Source organism: Amborella trichopoda, chromosome 8, assembly GCF_054954075.1.
Source record: "Amborella trichopoda isolate Santa Cruz 75 chromosome 8, AtrichopodaSantaCruz75HAP2 v2.0, whole genome shotgun sequence".
Lineage (NCBI taxonomy): Eukaryota > Viridiplantae > Streptophyta > Magnoliopsida > Amborellales > Amborellaceae > Amborella > Amborella trichopoda.
In genome coordinates this window covers 32,965,768-32,986,112 of record NC_142343.1, presented here as the reverse complement: position 1 = coordinate 32,986,112, position 20,345 = coordinate 32,965,768, and the positions used below count along the sequence as shown (strand labels likewise).

The window sequence follows — 20,345 nt, the reverse complement described above, 5'->3', positions numbered from 1 at the left end:
TCAAGATAGATCAGCCATTGGAGATTGTAATTACCTACTGGGTGACTCCTTGGTAGAACTGTACCAAAGGTATCATGCTGACATCTCCTTGAATGAGATTACTAGAACAATATATCAACGATTTAGACCCAGTGATCAACTCGCCAGAGGAGAAGAAAGAGCACAAAGGGAAAGTCTTTAGAGGGACTATCCTTTAAAAATGAATTGGTGTGTATTGAAAAACAAGTGAGATTATGTTTTCTTTTTCAAGGAAAGATGATGCAATACTAAGAAAATGAAAAGGAACTTAATGACAATGAAGCACAAGACCTAGGGACGCCAAATCCGTTGTGCTTGGAGGTTCTCCATATAGATGTCATCAGATTTCTCATCCATTGCTCGCAATCCACGAGTGATAAGAATACTTGTGAAAATTGAAAGCAACATAAAGGTGTCTTCAAGCGCTTTAAATTTGGATGGAACCTGAATAATAAAGCCATTGAATGTTTTTTTAAAGAACCCCTTCAAAACCTTTAGTAAACCGTATTTTATGAGTTCTAGTGACATTTAGAACAGTTTTAGAAATGCATGGGAGGTCAAGGAAAAAGGGAGAAGCTAAAGGAATTCTTTGCCCCAACAAAACTCTCTCTCTCTCTCTCTCTCTTTCTCTCTCTCACACACACACACACACACACGCATACACACAAAAGAACCTGTTCACATAAATCAAAATGAACTTTAAGCAGGACTGACAAAAGAGCAATACCATGCTTCTCCTGTGCATGCTGTCCATAAAATTACGACCTCATGATGTGGTATTCAAAATCATTTGTGACATTATATTACAGAAAGAAGATTTTACACAGATCTATACAGAGAACAAACCAAAATTTCAGAGACCAATTCATCAAATCACATTTCCAAGACTCAACTCCTCTATATCATCGTCCTCTTCAAATAACTTGAGAAATCGCGCTTGTTCTTCTTCCCTTTTCTTCCTACGCCAATACCTGTATAGAGCCATAGCTCCAACAACAGATACACCCAGAACCACAATACTAACAAAGATTGCTACAAATAACTGATGGTTACTCTTGTCTGTTTCTCGTCTACTTGGAGTAGAACTTCCACTAGAACCTGCAAAAACCATAAGACCGTGCTGGTGTGTAAAAGAGAAGGCCATACACCATCCACAATATGTGTTCGTATGTAATGGGGTAGTATACCTTTACAAATGCAGGACATGGTAATATGGTTTACAATACTGAACAGTGCCAATATCTGTTCCTGATGATGGATGGTGAAGATTAACCATCATCCCATATGATGTACATACCCCTGAGAACAGTTAATCTCCAACATCCATCATCAGGAAAGGATGTTGGAAGTCCCTGTGGTGTACCACATAACATACACCTCTAACATATGGTGTACTGCTGCATTTATAATGGGGTCAACCACAGTGAAACACAAAAAAAGAAAAATAAAATGCAGAAAAGTAAGATTGTTCATTGTTGACCTTAGTGATGCCACTGAAAAACTCACCAGATTCAAGTGGTCTGCACTCAGGACACAAAAATGTAGCATTGAACTCTTTATCCTTAAAGTGACTGTATCTGCCTTCTGGACCCTTGAATTCATCTGGGCAAAGCTCCCACTCATCGAAAGTATCATCAGATAATTTGTCTTTCTCATATAACCCACACCTCTTACATTTCTTATCCGGAAGCTCTGTTAGAGGCTGAAGGTAAAACAACGAAAGAAAAATGAAACCATTTTTTTTTTTCCCTAAACACCCAGTGCTTATGTATGTAAGCCCAAGAAATTCACATAAACTATTGCCTATGCAATATGCAAAAGGCTTCTGATGAATGCACGAGGATATGAAAAAGAGGAGGCCATCCATTATCTTTGCTGTGTAACAATCAATAACAAATTATAAGGAAAAAGAAATGTTCAATGCACATCTTTTCATATTGTGCCTTGTCTAGGTTTATTGTATGTCAAGATAGACATATTTTATGACTCAGAGTACCCTTTGTAAAGCCATCATTTTAAGTTATGGAGTAAACAATTTTCTTTCCAAGGGTAGGAACTATTCCTACAGATCTTATAACTAAGGGTTAGTATACCATACACCAGTGTTGTATGTATACAGCACAAAGGACAAGATCAGTGCCATTTCATGATGATGGATCGTGAAACCTCCATAGTACATGTCAGCAAGTTAGGTTAAAATCCAGAATCCATAGTTAAAAACAGATTGTAGATTTCATTGGTGTGCCACATACAACATGGAACTGGTATATGGTATAGTTACAACAACTAAAGCCGAGAAAGTCAATCTAAGCCATCTATGAGTCAACTACATGAATTCGTGATGATTGAACTTATTACATGAATTAGATCAGATTATCTATTTTGTTTTAGTTATTATGTAGTGGATGATAGTTAGCAATCCATTGAAAAGGAAAGGAACAACTGCCCTGATCTTTACATTGTTACATAAAGACGCTGCTGAAAAAAAAATACAAATTTGGACTGAAGATGATTAGAGCCATACATAAAATAGGGATCTAAGATTAGAAAGCTGACATGCTAAATGTCTGAAGCTTGAGAAAGAGCGGAGCAAAAAAATAGCTAAAATGTGGTAATCTATAAAACTTCAAAAAGAAGGATCCCCATATTTATGTTTATGAACTTTTTAAACTGTAGAAGAGAACCTATTGGAAGACAGCCATATTTACCATTCATTATTAAGTAGCCAACAGCACATGCTTTGCAATGTGATCGCAGAATCGAGTTATTATATTGAAATTCCTTTATAAGAGTAAATTGTTACAACAAAAGAAATAATGAAATACATGTGATGTTGGGTTTTTGTGCCTTTAAAAGACCTTAGCTCTTGTATGAACCCATGTAAGCATTCATGCTATTAGTGAAATCAAGGTCTAAAAAAATGGCGATCTGAATAAGTGGAACCGGTCAATCCAGATCAGGAACCAGAGGGGGCATCCCAGTTCCACCAAAATATCGGGAATTAGTTAGTTCCTTCAAGGAACCAGCCACCTCCCCTGTTTTTACTTTTTTGTTTCTAACAAATTTTATTTATTTGAAGTTTTTTTCATTCACGCCCTTTCCAATTGAGCAATTTCCTTGTTTATAAATCATTTTTAATGTTATTACTTTTAAAAAAAAATTATTCACCAAGAGACCTACACATCCATGTGGATGGCCCCTTGGTGTGATGGGGTATAAACCCTAACTTTAGTTGTCTTTTATAGAGAAACTCCCCCAAGTTTCACCCACATCCCCGATATGGGATAAAACAAACCTAGCTAAAAGAAGGGGAAACTGTATCCCAACATTAGTTGTCTTTTATAGAAAAAACTTTTGTAAGTTTCACATCACATCCCGATTTGCGATAAAACAAACCTAGCCAAAATAAGTGGAAACCGTATCATGCCTATAGTCTGCATTTTGCTTCGTTACTTTTTGAGTTTTGTGCTTGTTATTACAATCTACCGTTTGATTTTGTGCTTGTTATTTGAGAAAATAACAAATAAAATTGAGTTTAAAGCAATATGAAATTTAAATTTTCAATTCATAGTGCAAGTAAACAACTAAACAAGTAATATTAATGACCCATATAACAATAAGCCATCACTAATTTGACAAAAATAACAAATAAAATTGAATTTAAAGAAATTTCTAAAACTTGCTTTTAATAATTTTTTTAACAAATGACAAATTATCAGTAATATTTCATGTTCTTCAATAAAATGAGTTTTTTAAAGTTATTTGAAAACATACACCATTTAAATAGTCTTTTCAAAAGATAAAAATGTTTTTATAGAAAATGTATTTATCATAGAGTTATGGATAATTTAAGTAGTAAAATACCAACTAGGGATATAGTTACACAATGCCCAACACCCTATCCAACCAAGCACAAAATCAAACCTCAGCTCTCAATAAACCACATCAATGTTATGAAATCAATTGTCCTCTCTCTATGGAAAGGCATGTTAGTATCATAATATTGTTATCAGAAATCACAAAATTTACTCTCCCTCATTCTTCAATAAAAGTCACAAAAATGAGTATAAAAAATTTTAAAGACGTATTGTATCAAAATTAATATTAATTAGATACTAGGACTAGAAACAACATCTCAATATTCATGTACTTTTTCCAAATATTGAAAGTCCATAATGCACTACCCCCATTTTAGTTTTTTTGGGAAAATCAAAAAGTAATATTTAAATACTTTTTTGAAATTATTTTAAGGCTAGATCGGGCCGATGCACTGATCCGGACAGGTTTTCGGGATGGGGAATCCGGATCACTAATCTATTTTTCTTTTTAAACATCGAGTGAAGTAAGGTGAGACACCTCAGTTCAAATGGGGTATGGATTGGTTCATGAGGGACCAATGCACTTTAGGGTCATGAGGACCTTAGAGTGAGATGGCATGGGTGCCATTGGCTCACGAAGCTTTGCAATCTGAGAGCAAGGCCGATTGACTCAAAACCCCAGGGACCCTAGGCTCTAGAGGGGCATGAACCCTAATACATCATGTCGAGGAAGATAATTGGGACATCCCATATTAAGGTCAGAGTGAGCCCAATGGTCAGTAGCCAAGAGGAAAGGGTACTCCTACATCAAGGTTGGATGCCTATGATGGCAAGGGCCAGAACCTTGGTGTAACACCCCTATGGCATGCACACATTGTAGCCGCACTTTAGGGAAAAGACCCATGACGTCTATGCATGCATGCGCTGAGAGTGGATCCCTTTTTTCTTTTTCTTTTTCTTTTTTGGGTAAGTCAATGGGTGAGAAGGCCCTCTACGCTTTTTTTTTTTAAACTAGCATATATTTAAAGTGGTAAGTCGGTGGAGATTTGGGCCCCTACCCTTTGGTGAGAATGGAGTCAGAGACATCACCATGGGGCTCGACAATATTAACTCTAAGGCCCCAAGCCATTCGCAGAAAAGTGGTAAGTCAGTGGGGATTTGGGCACTTGTCCTTTCGTGAGAATGGAATTAGAGACCTCACCATGGGGCTCGGCAATACTACCGCCAAGGCCCCAAGCCATTCTCAGAAGTAGCAAGTCAATGGGGATTTGGGCCCCTGCCCTTTGGTGAGAATGGAATCAGAGACCTCAAGATGAGGCTCAGCAATACTACGGCCAAGGCTCCAGGCCATTCTCAATTTTGGGTGAGTCAGTAGGGAGAGGGCCCCACCCTTGGCAAGAACTAAGTTTAGAACATAGCGCTGTACATCGTCAAGCGTTAAATAGTGCACATGTTTGGATTGACATAACTTATTCTTTGATGGGTGCCTAAAATCCATATTGGCCTTGTAATCGACTAACTTTTATAGGCCAATTATGAGCCCCTGCGAGAGATATGGGACATGGGTCTTGTTAGGTTATATTTGAGATGTAGAGTGTGTTTACATGTTTGACAAACATGGATTTCCAGCTTATAAGTTGATGCATCATCACATCATATGTATGTTCTTTTAGGTTTCTCCCAATATTTTAAATACCTTTTTCTCTGTGAGTCACCTCAAAATTTTGACTGCTTTGTTCAGAAACGAGAGAAGGCTCTGCATGGATTATCTTTTTATCCACTCCAGAGACTAATATAATAAATTTGTCCTTTGCAAAATACATAGAAACCTAAATGGATCAGGGCATGCTGGACACATGTGGCCACATCCCTTAAGTGGGTCACATGGGGCCCATTGGCCAAGGTTCCATGTGGCCATGAGGTCTTAAGATGAAGGACACACTAGCCATAGGTCCCATGTCAATTCTAATAAGCCCTCCGAATACTAATAGGATTTGACACCCCATGTGTTTGAGGTTTCCTTCGTTTCCCAAACCTTTGGAATACTTTACAAAGTCACTAGAAATATTTTTATGTAGGAGTCCTCTGGATTTATCATTGTGAAAGGCTTTCCAATTCCTAGTGGTAATAGAAAACTGGTTTGAATTCTTAAAATGAAATGCTTTGTGAATAGGAATTTGAAAGTGTGTGGGATAAGGACAACAAAGACGATGGTTAATTACGATTTTCATATTCTAAGGGCTAGATTTGAAGAACGACAGACAGATTAAATACATCTCTCACCGTACAAATTTCTTAGAAACCCGAGGGGAGGAGGAACCCCAAGAGAGAAGAGTGTAGCTTTCTTCTCTACTGTCACATCCCAGGGTTGCAGTTCCCCAAAAGAAGTTAGAGAAAGAATATTGCCAAGTCACATTCTTCCACTACTGATAGGAGACTCAGCACCAAGTCTTTAGATGTGATTGAACGTAACTCTCACAGTATGTTTTCCCATTGTTTTGTGTTTGTTTACTGTAGCCATTGCAGAACGTGGCAGCAACCTAGTATTTAGGTGTCAATCTTGTATGCTTTTCATGTTGTATTGTACTATCAAAGTGTATGAAAGAATATAGCAACACCTGTAAAGAGGGGTTGTCGATATATAGAATGGTCGTGTTAGAAATATTTTTGAATTATATATGTCATGCAGCATTTTAGTTTTTCACAGGTGATAGAGAGTCATCGTCTAGACCAGTGTCGCCCAACCTAAGTGTCGATACCACTCTAGGATCTCTCTTTAGTACTCCTAGAGAGGGATCTCAATGGGATCTCGATCCCCATTTTTTGGGGTCTCAATTCCCCCTTCATAGAGATAGCTCCTAATAACTTGAAAGGGAAACAACAGGCCAAGACAATGATTGATTTAGATCTTAGTTGAAATATTGTAAAGCGCAAATTTCCCAAAATAGCAGGTGATTAGATGTTGTAAAGTGTGAAATTGTAAATAAAGATTTGTATGAACAAAAAATCAGCTCGGCATCTCCCTTTTATTGCTATAGGTTATCCCAATGTGCCTCATTATGTTCTTTAGTAGGGATTAATGTTACATAGACTACTCCTTAAAGCAATATAAAAATTATTTATTTATCAAATAAAAATTAAGTAATAAATAACTACTTTCTTCTTGGCCAGTTTTTGCGTAACTCTTTTTTGTTGTGTTTTGTAGGATATTGGATTTTAAAATTTTTAATAAAATTTCTAACTTTTAATATTTAATTTATCAATTGAAAATTGTGTACAGAATGCAGTCTAGACCTAGGTAGTTTCTTGCCTGTGTCAATATGTCAACTATAATTTGGATCATTAGCAATACAATTCAATAAAATTATTTAATCAGAATAAGAGAAACATCGTATATTTCTACAAAAATGGAAAAGCATGGGTAATGACACCTATAACTTACTTAAATCAGTTTGTTCCGCACTATCTATACAAGTACCAGATGTTCATCATTTATGACATATTATTTTACATTCTAAACCTTCTCTAACAGTCCATGTAAGATTTACTCATATACAACAACTATTCCCTTACATGGCACTTAACATATTAGCTTACAAAAGATAAATGCTCATCATTTGAACAAAGTTTGTAGAATGCAATTAAACAATATAGCCAACTGAGATTCGCACAAACCTGCCAAGATTCTTCGCCTTTAAAAGTATACAACGAGTGCTTATCTTTCACATCGGGTAGAAAAGTTTTGTTCTCCCCTTGACACTGAAAGTAAATATTTGGTTTAGCACCAAACCACTCATGGGTTTTAAAAATCATAACTGACTCCAAGGAAACAATCCTAGATGAAAGTGTGCCTGCCATTGAAACAATGATATGAGAATCATTCCTAAGAGTATTTCTTGGATAAATGCAAAAGCCTTCATTGGAAGATACAAGAAATTCATGGCAAATATAAACATGGGTAACAAAGAAAAATAAAGCCCCATTCAGCCTGCAGAACAACTCGAACAACTAAACTGCTGCCATTTTAGTGGCATTTCCTTAAGAAGATGGGTTAAGGGAGTTCATGAAATAGTGAAGCAGACCAAGTTGGGCAATTTTCATTACAAGGCTGGAGAACAAAACTGACATGTTCCCAAAATTTGGTCCATCCAAATCAGCATGTGTGATGCTCATTCTCTGTCTATTTTCTCATTGGCCTGTAATTAACAAAGAAAACTTAATCTACCAAAAAGTATTAGTGTCCAGAACAAAATATTCTCCCTTTTGACATAATCAACTAACAGTTCGTTGTTCTAACTGCAGTATTTTATTGATTCACTCATATTACTCCAATCTTGTAGTCAAAGTATACTCCAACCACCTATTTCCCTATTATAAAAAGTCTAATATGAAATGCATTTCTCTTCTAATTCGGACATCTGTATAATTTAGCAATTTAAGCATTGTATCCGTTCAGACTATGTAATTATGAGATTTCTCATAAGGAAATTTTTCAATCAAGAACTGTTGGTTTCAACACTTTTTCATTTATTAATTAATTCGAAAATACTATTATAAAGGGAATCGAGCTGGGGCTTGATTGGTGAACTGTTGAATTTAGCAAAGCTAAAATCCAAGTTCGATTTAAACCACTGAACCACCCAAAAAAATAAAAAGAAAACAAAAACTACTATTATAAACAATTATAGAAACTGTTATAAATCACAACATTCCCTCTTTGGACATTACTTAATATAACTCCACACCAGAACTCCTCTTCTCAGACTATATTAAATCGAAGTCAACCAGAATTCTATTAATTTTGGGCTTCAAACCATGAATCCATCAATTATGTTCCCTCTGGAACCAACCAGAATTTATTTCAACATTTTTTGAAATAATAACTACGTGTAAAATTCCTATGGAGAGGAGGAGACAGAGAGAGAGATGGAAATTTATTGCCATTACCAGGTGGATATCAAGATTGACCCTTACTCTACCAATCAATGGGTCAGCGAGTGAGAATTGTACCTTAAAGCTAAAACAATACCAAATTGCCCCATTCGCCAGGACACTCAAAATCCCTTCATCCTTTAAAAGATCCCCATTTTTCTTAAACAGAGCAACTAATAAAAATAGAAACATGAATTGATTACATTGACACCAAATCGAAAATTCAAAATCATTTCACAACATGGATTAATGAATACACCCCGTTGAGTTCTTACAGCAAAATTAACCAAATCCTTGGAAAGAACAAGAGACTGGAAGAGAACCCCAATTCACGCGGGAAAGACAAAAGAACCAAGCCATGGAAGCAAATTTAAAGACCCAGATCAACCCAAAACCTTGGAAGGAAGGAAATAAAGAAAGAAAGAAATAGAGCCCAATTCATGTTACAAAGAAAGAAGAGCCAGGAAGAGAGAGACCTGATGGCAAGTGTAGCAAGAGGATTGAGAAGAGAAGAATTTCCGCAATTCGAGACATGGGAGATGATCCGAGCTTCTTCCTGATCGATCGCCCCAGAAAAACCAGCTCAGATGGGGAATTGATTGATCATATTTCAAGCACTTGTTCTCTATGCACATGCATATGATTAATGGAGAATTGAGATTCGATTTTTAAAATTGAAACTAGACAGGGTCAATGGAGATCGGCTATTAAGATCGAAAGCGATGGTACGTTTGCTTGGTTTGGCCGAGATATTTATGCCGAAAAATCATTTACGCAAAAAGAAAAAGTTTATATAAGGCTAGGCTTCTTCTCTGGTGAGGAATTCAAAAATCACTAAGGATTTAAATATATATATATATATATATATATATATATATATATATATATATATATATATATATATATATATAAATAAGGTTAATACATTAAAATATATAATTAAAATGTATCTCTAAAATTCTTTTAAAAAATTTATTTTGATGTTGGAAAAACATCGGTTGATCATCTCAATGTTGAGATTTATAGACAGAGAGAGAAAAAAAAAAAGAGATTTAAAATTTTAAAAATAGTACATCTTTCAACACATTATTTGGACAGTCTATTTTCAAGAATTACATGATTCTATAGATTTACTTGAATTGAACCATTTTTAAAATATAAAATTTTATAATTAGAGATAAAAATATATTCTCAAACTATCCTAAGACTGTTGTATACCAAAATAAGTGTAGATAAGCACATTACTTTGATTGTTTAAGACTGCAGCCTTATGAAAACCATACCCTTTATGTAACGGCAGGTTTAAAAATAGTGCATCACAACGCGTTTCTAGACCCTCCAAGTTTAAGATTTTTTAGTGCTTATAGATCTGCATGATCTCTAATACTTTTGGAGATTTAAATTTTAGCATAAAATACATTTTTTAGCTATCATAACAATTTTTGAAACTAAAGTAACCATTTTGCGTGGATCTTTGAGGTGCACCTTACTTTTTTAGTATAAAATTGACACCTTATAGAAATCACACACACACCTATGTACAAATAGCTTATATAATGGGATATATAAAATTCAATAGTGGTTACGTCGAAACACAATGGCAAGATGGGACTTAAAGAAAGATCCATTACGAGAAATTTTAGGGATATGAGTGAACCGACATATCCAAATGAAGAGTGTTCTTATTCAAATGGATATGGTTATGGTATGACATGGTATATGGAAATGTTTTATGCAGTTATTATTATCATCACCATCCGAGTCTTATCCCAACCATTTGGGTCAGCTACCCAAATCCTATTATAACATTCTTATCTATCATACTCTCAATAAGACCATAGGTCATCATATATCTTCTCATTACTTCTATCAATGTTCTTTTGAACTTTTTTTTTGCTTTTTTAGAACCTTCCACTTGAACCAAATTGACCCTTTCTGATTAGTGTTATATTAAGTATGTGTTACATATATCTCACTTAAGTCTACTTTTTCTCATCTTATCACCTATTGGAACCACCCCTTAATCCCTTTGCATTTATCCATTCAGAATTATATCATTTATTGTCTTGCCACTCATCTATCTCAACATTCTCATCTCACCTGCACTCATGTTATAGATATGTTGTTTGTTGACCACCAGCATTATGTCTCATAAAGCATGGTTGGTCTTACAACAGTCCTACAAAATATCTCCTTCAATTTCATTGGCATTGCAGTGATCACATAAAATTCCAACTGCACATCTCCACTTCACCCACCTAGCTGTAATTCTACATGTGATATCTTCCCCAATCTCTCCATTCTCCTAGATTATCGATCCAAGATAAAATAGTCTCATTTAGGTATTTCTTAGCCATCATTCTTAACTACGTACTTGCTTCTATTCCTATTATTATTAAGCTTGCAGTCTATGTATTCTTTCGTATGCTGGCTAATTTTAAAACCTCTGAAGCATCCCTCCAAAGCTCTAACTTTATGTTGATGCTGCCTCTACTCTCATCAATAAAAATTATATAATCCGCGAATAATATACACCGCAATACCTCATTTGGTAGATGCTTAATTAACTCATCCATAATCAAAACAAAGAGATATGAGCTGAATACTATTCCCTGATGTAAGCTTACTATCACTGAAAACTCACTTGTCTCTCCACTAGCTATTCTCATACTAATTAGTGCTCCCTCATGCATATCTCTCACAACATCAATATATCCTCTAGAGACTCCTTTATTTTTCAACACCTATCAAATTAACTTTCTATCTACTTTAGTGTGTGCTTTCTCTAAATAAATAAATACTATACAGAGGTCTCTTTCTTTCTCCATAAACTTCTCGTCAATTGCCTAAGTAGGAAACTGACCTCAATTATCCACCTTCCTAGCATCAAACCAAATTGATTTTTGATATATTCATTTTATGTCTTAGTTGTCGTTCAATCACTCTCTTCTATAGCTTCACAGTGTGGCTTATAAATGTTTTATTCAATAATAGTGAGGATTTTACAAGATATTCAATTGGATTACATGCTCCCGTATTTCTATACTCGGGCAGAAACCCTGGAGTTCCACACGAATTTGCCAATTTTCTATCAGTTCTAAAGTGAATCTCTAAGTCATTTGTATGACGAAATTCCTTTTAAGTACAATATACGCCTTCATAAGCTAAATGAAAGTAAAATGATTAATTTAGCATCATACCTATGGTCATAAACCTTCTCATGTGTCCTAAAGCATGTTAGGACACGACATACCCTTCGCCCTCCCTCTAAGCAACACCTTATTTGTGGCTAGGGCAGTTGAATTCTCTAACATGGGGCTTTTTATATTTACAATAGGAAAAGTTCACATAAATAGACCTGTATATGTTATCATGGGCGCCCTGACATCTGCATCATTTAATGCGATTGAACAGTGCACATCATACCAGAAATCCCCTTCGTGTAAACCTACTTAATAGTTTTGAACACTAAATATCCTTCCTCTCCAATATACTACTTATGTACTTGGGGATATTTTAGGTAGGAAAAAGTTTATATAGTGCTGAGGCTCAAAACATTCAAATTAGAGCCTATCTCAAAAATTTCACTAAAAGAGGTTGTTTTGATGCTCAAATATCTTTAAATTGATCATCTCGACATCAAGATGTATGGAGATGAGAAAAAAATAGATTTCAAGTTTTGGAAGTTGTATATTTTGCTACATATTTTTGGACAGTCAAATTTAAAGATTTACAAGGTTTCATAGATCTGTCAATTTACACTATTTTTAAGCTTTAAACTTTATAAATAAAGATGAAAATATATTTTAAGGCTATCACAAAGAATTCCAATATTGAAACCATATTTCCTAACACTAGTTGAAGGTAGGCTCTAATTTGATTGTTTAGAGCCTAGACTCTTTACAAACCACTCCCTTTTAGGTAATTAATTGAAGATAAAATCAAATAATTTGGTAGTCACAAATAATAAAAGAAATTTATGCTCATGTCCCCCCTAAAGTAACATTATTAAAAATTCCCCAAAGTTTTATATTTACATCCATATCCATTTTGTATTTTTTTAAACGGTAAAAAATTTGGACCATTTCTCGATTTGTGTGTCATCCTTGCATAAGGGCATGCTAATCTTTTTTGTATCATCTCAATTTTTATCGAATGCGGAGACCATCCATACCCATTTTGTATTTTACTTTTTAATTTTTTTTCCAAAATGCCTCCAATTCGGAGCTTGAAGTTCGAAATCTTGGCTTGAGAAGCAAGACCACATATGACTTTGGATCTTTAATATTGAAATCACTTCACTTAAATATTAAGAAAATATGAACTTCAGATTTTCAAAGTCCAAAGTTAAAACTTCGACAACCTAAAGTCAAAGTAAAAAAAAAAGACATGAGCGACAAAGACTTTGGACCTCTATAGAAAGACTTCAAACTATAGAGGTCCAAAGTCATAGTAAAAAAAAAAAAAATTGTTACACTTCAATCCTAAGTCATTGCCATTTTGAACATTGAAGGTCAAAAGCAAGGGCATTTAGGGGGAAAAAGAAAGAAAAAAAAAAGAATGAATGTAAAAGAAACAAAATTCACAAAGATTTTCGTAAGGGAAAGGTTTCTATACTTCTCCTACAGCATAGAAGATCTATGCTTCCCCTACCATCCAACAGTCTAATTTTGATCAAGAGAGCCACTTACCGTTTGATTTTAGATCTGGTGTCTCAAAGTATTTTATTTTGGGTACAGTTTGTATAGAGCCTAGGCTCTAAACAATCAAATTAGAGCCTACCTTCAAATAGTTTCGAGAAGTCTGGTTTCAATGCCGAAAATCTTTGTGACAGCCTTAAAATATAGTTTTTTATTTATTTATAAATTTTAAAGCTTCAAAAATAGTGTCGATCAGCAGATCTATGAAAACTTGAAAATCTTGAAAATTGATGGTCAAAAAATTCGTTACAAATTATGCTATTTCCACAACTTGAAATCCATTTTTTTTCATGTCCATGTCTCTTGATGTCGAGATGATCAATTTGATGATATTTGGGAATCAAAACAACCTCTTTTAGTGAAATTTTTGAGGTAGGCTCAAATTTGATTGTTTAGAGCCTCGGCCCTATACAAACCTTTCCCTTATTTTTTTTATACAAATGGTATGAATATGAAATTTGGAAAGTATCATCTTATCATTGGGGCACACCTATAAAAAATATTAAAAATAATTTTTCAATAAAATATAATGCCCAAAATACCCCTTGAAATATTCAAAGGTATTTTGGTCATTTTATTTTATTGAAAGTATTTGTTTTATATTTTTTGCTAGTGCAAGTTTAATAGAGGATTGGACGTCCAAATATGGGGTCAAAATAGTTTTTAGAAAAAAATTAAAAATAAAATAGTACAGAGACGAGACATTGTGATTGGGCCAATCTTAGCCCTCCATTCAGAATGGACGGTTGGATAAGGGAAAATATATAAGTTTTATGCTATAGGGGAAGCATAGAAAGCTTGCCCTTTTCATAATACAGTAGGGGACTTGAGTGTAAATCTCTTAATAATAAAACGATAATAGCCACATGCAATGTTATATTTTCTACATAAAGTGTCAAGTCAGCTACGTAAAATATTAGTTGTTTTCTAATAAATAATAAAAGAAAATGTATACATTGGGACCATTTAGTTTTTACATAAGAAAGTCATAATCATTATTCACTGTTGGATGTAAAATTGGGCAATATGGAATGTATCATTAATTAGGCACAAAGTCTAAAATAAAATTTTTCAAATATTATGATACACTTCAATTCAGTGGTTTAAAAAACGGATCGATGCCTCGGATCGAGCACCCCAAAAACCCATCCGAATCTGTGAATCGACGATTCGGATCCGAAATCGGTCGGATTAAACCTTAAAAAAAATCTAAAAAAAGCATTAAAATTCATTAAAAATGCTGTTTTTTAGGAATCCAATAAGAAATGATAGTACTCCGTTAAGAAATTTTCATTTTTTTGCATCAATATGTAAATATTGAGATGTTATTTCTATGTACAAATTATTGTTAACCATTAAATTTATATAACAAAAAAAAAAACATTGAATTATCAAGGATAAAGTATATACTCATACATGGACTACAATAAATTAATAATACAAACAAATTAATTTACTGTTATAATAAAAATAATACTTTATAGTACTTTATAACACAAATAAATTAATAAATAAAATACAAGATTTGATTATCAATGTATAATTATTATTTATGATATAATAACAACTATGATTCAAAAAAAATTAAAAAACACTTTCACATCATACGATAAAAATTAAAATAAAATTTTTTATATATGTGAATATTATGACATTACAAAATTATTCAAAAAAATATTTTCACCTAAAAATACAAATCAAAATTCAGAAAAAAATAAAAAAATAAAAAAATTACATATTATATATCCTACTATTTTACAAAGTATCATGACAATTAGCTTTCACAAGGGAAAATTGAAATTAGTCCCACATATTTCTCATTGAGAAGTATATGTACAAAGATGGAAACCTCTTTGCAGGGGTAAAGAAAAGTCAACGTGTGAGACAAATGTAATGACGTGGCTCCGTGGGTCTTTTTTAATTAAAGATCAGAATGTCAAGTTGGAAAATGGGAAGTTGATGATTTTTGTGATGACGTGCGACAACCAGCATGGGGAGGTGGTGACGTGTTGTTGTGACGTACGAGAACCGGTTGCACCAGCAAGCTTTCCTTAAAACTCGGCGAGTCTTTCTAAACACAGGCGCGCTACTGCAGCTTTTTCGAGAACCGACATGGGCTGTAACAGTATTTAAAAAAACATCGAGTCGAACTGGACTCGTCCGATTCGACTCGAGAATCGTCATGGAGGGATCGAATTGTTTAAAAAAACGAGAATCGTTCGGTTCTAGAGAGAATCGGACGATTCTGCACAATGACTCGCCGATTCATTGTACGGAATCGGCGAGTCCCGTGAAAAATACGGGTTGCACAGTATTCTTCAAGGGATTCTTCGAAATTTGTCATTTTTTTATCATTTTTTTTGTTTTTTTTGGCATGTGATCTAATTTGCAGGCTTTAAACAGCTTTATTCAGCTTTTACACGGATTAAATGGTTGAAAAATTTGGTGTTTTGGTGTTTTGGATCACAAAACTTGCATTTTTAGGGTTTCCGCTTTTCCTTGTGTTTCATGCCAAATAGGGCATGAATCTTTCAAAATTTGTAGGCATTTTGATCGTAAAGTTGTTCATCAAAACCTTTTGTTACTAATTTGTGATAATCGTTGAGAAAAACAGAGTTTTTTGGAGATTGAATGCTTCGGTTCACAAAACCAGGTAAGAAGTTTGGGTTTTTTTTTTTTCCGCCATATGATTAATTTCACTGCATATTTTGAAGATAATGAGTTCAATTTGTAGGGTTTTTAATCTTTATTGTGTCTATTATGATTTAACAAATTCAATTTTATGTAATTTGGTCAATTACAGCATGAAATTTGAGATGAACACAAGGATGTCTGCGGAACCAAAATTCTGCTGTTTTTTTTTTTTTTCCGCCTTTTGATTTTTTTTTCATGATATATTAGAAATAATGTGTTCAAAATTTAGGGTTTTGATTCCTTACATTGTTGTTTATCAGAAATATACTCAATTGGATGTAATTTATTCACTTAGAGGTGGATTTTTGAGTTAAAATGGCTTATATAAGATAGCTCTGTGCAGAACGGAATTTTTTTTTTTTTTTTTTTTTCTTTTTTTTTTTTTTTTGTAATCCATAATCGAATTTTTTGTAATACTTGATCGATTTTTTTGTAATCCATGATCGAATTTTTGTAATACTTGATCGATTTTTTTGTAATCCATGATCGAATTGTTTTTTTTTTTTTTTTTTTGTAATCCATGATAGAATTTTTGTTTTTTTTGTTACCCATGATAGAATTTTTTGTAATCCATGATCGAATTTTTTGTAATCCATGATCGAAATGTTTGTTTTTTTTTCTTGTAATCCATGATCGAATTTTTTTTTTTTGTAACCCATGATAGAATTTTTTGTAATCCATGATCGAATGTTTTGTAATCCATGATCGAAATGTTTGTTTTTTTTTTGTAATCCATGATCAAAATGTTTGTTTTTTTTTTTGTAATCCATGAGCGAATTTTTTGTTTTTTGTTTTTTTTGTAACCCATGATAGAGTTTTTTGTAATCCATGATTGAATTTTTTGTAATCCATGATCGAATTGTTTTTTTCTTTTTTTGTAATCCACGATCGATTTTTTTGTTTTTTTTTTTTTGTAATCCATGATCGAATTTTATGTAATCCATGATCGAATTTTTTGTAATCCATGATCGAAATGTTTGTTTTTTTTTCTTGTAATCCATGATCGAATTTTTGTTTTTTTTTTTTTTTGGTAACCCATGATAGAATTTTTTGTAATTCATGATTGAATTTTTTGTAATCCATGATCGAATTGTTTTTTTCTTTTTTTGTAATCCACGAATGAAATTTTTTTTTATTATGTTTTTTTTTTTTTTTGTAATCCATGATCAAATTTTATGTAATCCATGATCGAATTTTATGTAATCCATGATCGAATTTTTTGTAATCCATGATCGAATTTTTTGTAGTCCATGATCGAAGTTTTTTGTAATCCATGATCGAATTTTTTGTAATCCATGATTGAATTTTTTGAAAATTCGTGATTTTTTTTTTAATCCATGATCAAATTTTTTTTTTGTAATCCATGATCGAATTTTCTGAAAATTTGTGATTTTTTTTTTTAATCCATGATCGAATTTTTTGAAAATTTGTTAATTTTTTTTTTTAATCCATGATCGATTTTTTTTTTTTAATCCATGATCGAATTTTTTGAAAATTTGCGGTACTTTTTTTTTTATTTCTTTTTATCCATGATCGAATTTTTTGAAAAATGTCGATTTTCCGAAAAGATATGAAAATTGTGATAAGGTTTTGATTATCATGATGTATTAAACCCAATTTTTAATTTTTATTGTTTGAGTTTGCTGTACTTTTTTTTTCCATGATTGAATTTTTTGAAACATGATGATTTTCCGAAAAGATGTGAAAATCGTAACAAGGTTTTAATTATCATGAGGTATTAAACCATATTTTAAATTTTTATTGTTCTTTTTGTTTGAAAAAATTGTATCTTGATAGATTATTTATGCAAAAAAATGCATGTTATTATATTTTTAATGCAAAACTGTATTTTTTTTACCGGTTGTCCATGGATTTTTTAGTTGGAATGACTGATGTTAGCTGGCTCTATGAAGAATTGTTTTTATTATTAATTTTTTAATGCAAAAAATGTATGTTCTTGATAATTGAGTTGTAGCCATGTTTGGAGCTTGCATTTTGTATTATATTATCCTGAATGTTTGTAATTGATATGTACGAAAATATTATTGTCAATAGAGGTATTTTGCAATAACAAATAACAACAAATATGACTACATGAACTACCACAACATATTATCACTACACATGGTGATTATTTTTCTTTTTGAACTATCAGGTTAATTTTATACTTTTTACATCTTAAAACAGTTGAATCATGTCAAGATCTGCAGAAGACTCTGCATGGCAACATGGGTCAGACTTGATCCCAACAAAAAAGACAAAATTATTTGTAATTACTGTCAAAGAGTGATAAATAGTGGGGTACATAGGTTCAAACAACACTTGGCAGGGTACTCTGTTAAGAAATCCAATAAAAAATGAGAGTACTCCGTTAAGAAATTTTCATTTTTTTGCATCAATATGTAAATATTGAGATGTTATTTCCATGTACAAATTATTGTTAACCATTAAATTTATATAACAAAAAAAAAAACTATTGAATTATCAAGGATAAAGTATATAATCATACATGGACTACAATAAATTAATAATACAAACAAATTAATTTATTGTTATAATAAAAATAATACTTTATAGTACTCTATAACACAAACAAATTAATAAATAAAATACAAGATTTGATTATCAATGTATAATTATTATTTATGATATAATAACAACTATGATTCAAAAAAAATTAAAAAACACTTTCACATCATACGATAAAAATTAAAATAAATTTTTTTATAAATGTGAATATTATGACATTACAAAATTATTCAAAAAAAAAATTTCACCTAAAAATACAAATCAAAATTCAAAAAAAAATAAAAAAATAAATTAATTAAAAATACAAATCAAAATTCAGCAACACTTGACAGGGTTTAAGGGAGAAGTTTATCCATGCACTACTGTCCCTAGTAATGTAAAAAAACAAATAGCGGCAATTCTTAGTGCTAACAAAGGTAAAAAAATTGCCAAACATAGGATGAATGAGGAGATAGCTAGTTTATATATGCTATCAAGCAGGAATGATACAGAAGAGCAATATAATAATGAGCTGAACATGGCCATAAGATTGAGTTTACATGAACAATATCAGAGGGAACGTGGGTTTAGAATGCTCGGTGGGTCTAGCTCAAACATGCATGGTGGGCCTAGCTCAGATATGCATGGCGGGCCCAGCTCGAGCATGTATGGCGAGTCTAGCTCAAATATGTATGAAGGGGTTGGTGGCAATATGTATCAAGGAGAATTAGATGTTGAAGAAATTGTTTCTAGGTTACTTAGGTTACCTGGAAATTGTTTCTAGGTTACCTATGTATAGGGATGCTATAGGATCCTTCAAAACTAGACTTGCCAGGAATTCTCGAACTATGATGGATCCAGGTTATCCCCTCGTTAATATTTTGTCCATTCATATACTTAATCTTATGAATTGTTCTTGCCCTTACAATGCTTTTTGCATTTTAATCCAGCTGAATGGTGGGAGACATATGGTACTGATGCACCTCACCTAAAGAGGATAGCAATCAAGGTGCTCTCCCAGATATGTTCTGCTACTGGCTGTGAGCGCAACTGGAGTACATTCCAATGGTTACACACTACTAAGAGGAATCGACTCACTTCTGAGAAGTTTCATGAACTAGTCTACGTTCATTATAATTTAAACCTCCGAGAGCGACAAATGAGAAGGAAGCTTGAAGACTATGGGCCGATAGACTTAAATACAATATTTGTCACAGACACAGCAGACCAATGGGTAGTAGAAGAGGAGGGGCCAGTATTACACAAGAGAGCGTTCCTTGAGGATATTGATGATGAAGATCTTGAAGAAAATGATGAGCAGCATGAAAGAGGAAGCAGCCAGCCAACGTATCCACAATTCGTCGGAGATGTAGGTGATATTGCACCTAATGAGGGAGAGTGGGAAGGGGGTCTAAGAGAAAATGAGAGAGATGATGCTTCTGAGGCCACCTTATCCCAGCCATAGTATTCACATATTGAGTCCCAACAGCAACAGTGTAGGGATGAGCACGACAGTGCAGGTGAGCTTGAAGGATGGACAAGCTTCAAGGATTTTGGATTGGGAACACAACAAAACACTAACACTCAGGGATTTGGGTATAGTCAGACGCCTGCTAATATCGATGATTCGTTTTTAGATCGAATCAATGAATTGTCAAATGAATTCAATCAATGG

General features: G+C 33.2%; 1 protein-coding gene and 1 non-coding gene across 3 annotated transcripts; both read right to left on the bottom strand.

Annotated features, from left to right (window-relative positions):
• Window positions 1–728: 728 nt before the first annotated feature.
• On the bottom strand, window positions 729–9,594 carry LOC18423555 (uncharacterized). 2 transcript variants are annotated; one of them, XM_006828156.4, is made up of 4 exons: window positions 9,245–9,594; window positions 7,512–7,687; window positions 1,525–1,720; window positions 729–1,116 (listed from the first exon to the last, which is right to left on the bottom strand). In XM_006828156.4, exons 1-4 carry the CDS (start codon window positions 9,300–9,302, stop codon window positions 887–889), a joined length of 660 nt encoding a protein of 219 aa, XP_006828219.1. In that variant the 5' UTR covers window positions 9,303–9,594; the 3' UTR covers window positions 729–886. The 2 variants fall into 2 exon arrangements, with proteins under 2 accessions (XP_006828219.1, XP_011627161.1); XM_011628859.3 differs by having other exon boundaries at window positions 7,512–7,595; window positions 9,245–9,533.
• A 3,244-nt stretch (window positions 9,595–12,838) lies between these two features.
• On the bottom strand, window positions 12,839–12,939 carry LOC148781026 (U6 spliceosomal RNA). Its single transcript, XR_016039865.1, has one exon. It is a non-coding gene; the product is annotated as a U6 spliceosomal RNA (small nuclear RNA).
• Between the last annotated feature and the right edge of the window lie 7,406 nt (window positions 12,940–20,345).